The 4,932-nt window shown below is 32.6% G+C and overlaps 1 protein-coding gene across 1 annotated transcript; it reads left to right on the top strand.

Moving 5' to 3' along the window:
* The first annotated feature begins 398 nt into the window (after window positions 1-398).
* On the top strand, window positions 399-2,693 carry LOC143452928 (uncharacterized). The gene is made up of 6 exons (XM_076954079.1): window positions 399-527; window positions 904-982; window positions 1,104-1,372; window positions 1,512-1,726; window positions 1,870-2,032; window positions 2,138-2,693. The coding sequence occupies exons 1-4, from the start codon at window positions 500-502 to the stop codon at window positions 1,676-1,678; spliced, it is 543 nt and encodes a 180-aa protein (XP_076810194.1). The 5' UTR covers window positions 399-499; the 3' UTR covers window positions 1,679-1,726; window positions 1,870-2,032; window positions 2,138-2,693.
* The last annotated feature ends 2,239 nt before the right edge of the window (window positions 2,694-4,932 follow it).

Here is a 4,932-nt window from a genome sequence, read left to right as displayed (position 1 = left end):
CCAACGCAACACAATATTCCATTGCTCTACTTCTATGTTAGTTGCGAAAATCCTTTTTTATTAATTTTATGTTAAAATAATTAATATGTAGGTATGATGTTTCAAATTTACGATGTTTCATGAGACTGAAATGTTAAGATTAATTTTTGTCACATGAAAACGTATAATCTAGTTCGGTAACTCAAAATATATAATCATTGTTCGCTGCTAATCAATGTAAACATCAAACTCACAAGTGGACGAGTTAGAATAAAGACGAGAGATAAAAAATGAATTGAGGTGCAATTTTTCACCTTTCGCCGATGCTACGTAAAAGATAGGAAAAATTTAGAAGTGCCATAGATAGATAGCAGGTGTAAAGTATAACATTTACTAACTCCAGGAAGCGCGTTCTTATTAGACACAGTTTTCCTTTAAATACCCTGAAAACTGGATTCGACCTCAGACACAATTATAGAACCACTTTCGTGATACACTTGTTGAATTTTACTGGAGAAAGATGGAAAGTCGTCGATCAGAATTTCAAGGTAAGTTGTGGTTTTCCTCAATAAATTAGTCGTCATGTTTGTCAATGTGATGTTATAACTGGTTTGATTGCAACCAAGGTATTAACAGATATAGTAGCTCAGTAAATTTCAATAATAACCTACAAATGTAGAAATTATTTGATGATGTGTGTGATGAAACGTTGAAGTTTTTCCTCAAATTATTATTCAATCAAAAATAAAGTTGCTAGCTCTTGGCTCACATAAACATTGCAATATAACAGACCGCAAAAGAGTTGTTTTAAAACGTCATATAACACACTTATTACGTTAGAGTGTTAGCATAGATTGTTAAATGACAAAGTATAACAAAATTGGTCGCAGGTTCTGGTCAATTTTAATGACGTTTTTGTTATAGATTTTCCAGTCACGTCGTTTGAGAGGACGCATACATATTCCTCTGGTTGTAAAGTCAAAATAAGTAAATTATGTCCAAAGTAAGTGACCATGACTTCATAGTAGCATAAAACTGTCATTAGAGTTACGTTAGATCAGGCACAAGTCATGAATGAGGTAATCGACATCACGAAACGACGTAAAATTGTTTATATTCATCAGGTATCACGACGAAGGTCTATGTGAACTCGGACCGAACTGCAACCTAATCCATGAAGAAAAACATAATTACGTCAGTAGTTTAGATCCCACAGTCCCCGAGTTTTTACCTCGCGCAGCACAAGAGTCTTTTATGCCGTCAGAAAATTTTAATCATTGGGACGACACTTTGTCATGTGACGAAAATGATCTCGCATTACCAACAGGTCTTAGTAAAAGTTGGATTTTAATTGGAAGCTGCAACTTTGGCTCGAAGTGCTACTTCGTCTACGGTAAGTTTTTAGGTAGTGCGTCGTGATATTTTTGGATAAAATATTTGTTTCAAACTAGCTCTAATTTATATCTTTGAGGTTTGTATGTTTCCGGAAATTATTGCTTAATCTATAATGACGGTATAATGTGCATGTTTAGGTAATAATGGAAGACGTCCTCCTGCAAGCGTCCTTAATTTTAAAACAAAACCGTGCACTAATATGTATGCATTTGGCAAATGTCCTTATGGGGACAGATGTACTTTTTACCACAACAAAGAAGAAAAGAATTTTCCTTTCTACAAGAATCGTCTTTGTAAAATTTGACTTCAAATGGAAACTGCAATTTGAGATACAAATGTGTATTTGCACATAGTACGTTCTTAACCTTTGTATTCTAGTAGAGCGTAGGGCAGATTTTTGTGAGTAAATATTAACTTTAATGAAGCTTAACAAATCATGGGTGTCATTCATTTGTTCTATCGCAACACATTTCAATGCATTTTTTGCAATTTTAGGCGCAGATGAACTGAGCGTGAAATTCAAAACAAAATTCTGCAAAGATTTACTTATAACAGGAAAATGTTCTTATGGACCACAGTGCAACTTTGCCCATAACCTGTTTGAAAAACGGAAAGATTATTCGACAGTGTTCAAGTTTAAAACCCAAATTTGTGAAGGGTAAGTTACCGCTTGGTTTAAAATTAAAATAGATACAAGTTAACTGTATATGCTTATATTTTAAATGAAGTTATCAAACTAATTGAAACATTATACTGAATTTAGTTGGATGAACGGAAATTGTCCCAGAGGAACGATTTGTACTTTAGCCCACGGACCAAGCGAACTTCAAGCGCCCAAATATCTGTCTCAACCATAAAAAGACATTTTGTTCAATGTATTGCTGTGAAACTGTTTGTTATTTCTGCGTTTCTCGAGTGAGTTCGTTGCATATTTCACGCAGATGAAAATATCTCATTTTTTTAAAAGTCGTCACTCCTATACTTTAACAGTGGGTGATATTCCATATTTCATTTGGTTTGTTATCTCAAGAAATTCTGTAATCGCTTCTGTCCTGGTTTCAACGATTTTTCAGTTTTGAATTTACTAATTTACAAACAGTATATATATCCATGCTGGTCGTATTGATGTTAACTGCTCATGATTAATTGTAAACAAATATCGGTATAGCATTGAATAATCCCATAAATATATTTTAGTATTGCATAACCGGTGCCGTTGTAATCCGTGTACAATGTTCTCTCATCAAGATTTTAACATTGTGCAAATTTTCCATTTGTGATTTTTATACTCGTCGTAAATAAAAAAGTTGTTTCTGTGACGTGATACTTCATAAATTAATTACTAGTTAGTTGCAGGATTTTGCTTGTATTGCAAGTTCAACACCACGCCCAGTCCGTTAATACAGTTGTGGGTGTCTGGGCAACTGCACCTTAGCTCGTCATGTTATATGCTACCTAGCCAGTGCTGGTTGGTGTACGATAACGCGAATATTGAAATTGTCGCGGACGTTTCCTTGTTGCCTAGACTGCCAGGTACTTTCCTTGAACAACGACCGGACTGCCTAGCCGAATTCTCTTATTTACTCATCGAACATGGATGTTTTGAAAACGGTAAAAACAACTCAATATTGGAGGCACATATTTATCAAATCTTAAGGCCAGGATGTAGAGATAATGTTAACCTCACTGTATATCGCTCCAATCTCTAATCAACCTAGAAACACAATTCATTTACAAACAACACAACCAACGTTTAAGTAATCTTGCACGTGCACGCATTGCGGGATAATAGCCCATGAGAGGAGTAAATTTATTCGTAAAAATTTGATGTGGACACTTGAAAAATTACAAGCACTTAGCAGAAAAAAAACATTGCAAAAAAAGTGTATGTAGCCTATTTGTGCAAATCTCTAAATCAACCCTTACGAAAAAAAAATTTACTTTACATAAATGGATATACTGATAAATATCGGACATTTATCGGCAATGCAATATCGGAAAATTCCATTTATGAGGAGTCACATTATTAAATCCAAACTAAACTACAGTAGTTTATTTTGTTATTATTGAAGTTGTTGTTTAAGATATATCAGTTAAATTTAAAGAAATTTTAGTAATTGTCTAAATATTCATCTTTCTTATCGGCCAAGCCAAATCGATCAATACAGATTAATCGGTATAAAAAAGAACTTTGCCGATAAGAAAAAGCTACCGATTAATGAAGATTTCAAACCAGTTTGGCGTTAAAATATTGTGAGTTACTGGCATGTTATGACATTATACGATTAATTATCAAAACTAAATGTTGCAAACCTAAGTTACCGAAATGTAAATATATTTTTTGTGTACTTACTGCTTTTAAATTGATTTTAAACAGTATTAACTTTATTTTATATCGTATATAGGCTATAGAGTTGGTTACGCTGAAATCAGTTTTTAAAAACCCAAGAAAGAGATGGTCCAAGAGGTGTTCCTTATATTAACAGCGAAGATGCTGCATGAACAGGTATGAAGAGTACTTATTGGAATAAACCGAACTTTTCTTCGTTTTCAAATATTCCAGTCGAGTTTTCTTCAAGGTTTTTTGATTTTAAAAACGTTTTATAATTATATATAAATTAGTTGGAATTGATTTAAATTTGCATAATTTTTTATTAATTATTTTAAATTAGTTGATTATTATTAATCATTAATTATTATTCAAAATTTATTTGAATTAAAATAACATAAATTATATATATTTACACCAATTTTAATGAATTTATTTACAAGAATCCTGATTTGCAACGGATGGCAATGATTTAAGGGTGATTTAACAGATAATTAATCCACAATTGAACTTGAAAGAAATATTTGAAAACCTAACCAGGTAATCCATAACTATAAGTTCTTGTTTTGATGAAAAAAAAACTAAACAAGGAACCGGTTATGCAAAAGTATATTTCGTACGGCTATAAATATACAACGACATATAGACATATAGGCCTATTTACAGGGCACGCGGAATCACAGTCGGTTTTGTGCTTGTAGTTAAATTAAACGCATCAAACAATAAAGCGTGAGGAATTTGCAAGGAACAAAACTTTTGCTACATTATTCGATAGCCATTATAAATTACTGGATTTTAGTGCAGAATGAAATCGAATTGAGCATTAAACATTCTAAATAGCGTTAAACAATGTTTTAATAAACAAATGGTTTGAAATCAAAAGTACAGTATTTCAAATAATGACCGATATGATGTCGAATTCCTGGACGTCACTAAAGAGTTTTACTTGACAATGGAGCAACCAAACAGACTGTAAGGTTCACAAATCTCATTTTAGAAACAGGGTTGCGGTCGTTTTGGCTAACTAAAATTAAGCATCATGCAGTTTCTGAAGGGTATAACAACATAGATCACAAGTACATTTGTCACAATTTCGTATCTTTTACCTTTATATAATTAAATATTGGACTTTTTATATAAAAATGGTAGCGACTGATTTTTCATAGTCAAAAGTGCAGTTGACAATGTTTAGTCTTACATTCAGACAGTCATAGGTTTCATAGCCTTTA

The sequence above is a fragment of the Clavelina lepadiformis genome, chromosome 4, assembly GCF_947623445.1.
Source record: "Clavelina lepadiformis chromosome 4, kaClaLepa1.1, whole genome shotgun sequence".
Classification (NCBI taxonomy): domain Eukaryota; kingdom Metazoa; phylum Chordata; class Ascidiacea; order Aplousobranchia; family Clavelinidae; genus Clavelina; species Clavelina lepadiformis.
Note: the sequence above shows the minus strand (reverse complement) of the source record. Positions and strands in the feature narration are given on the sequence as shown.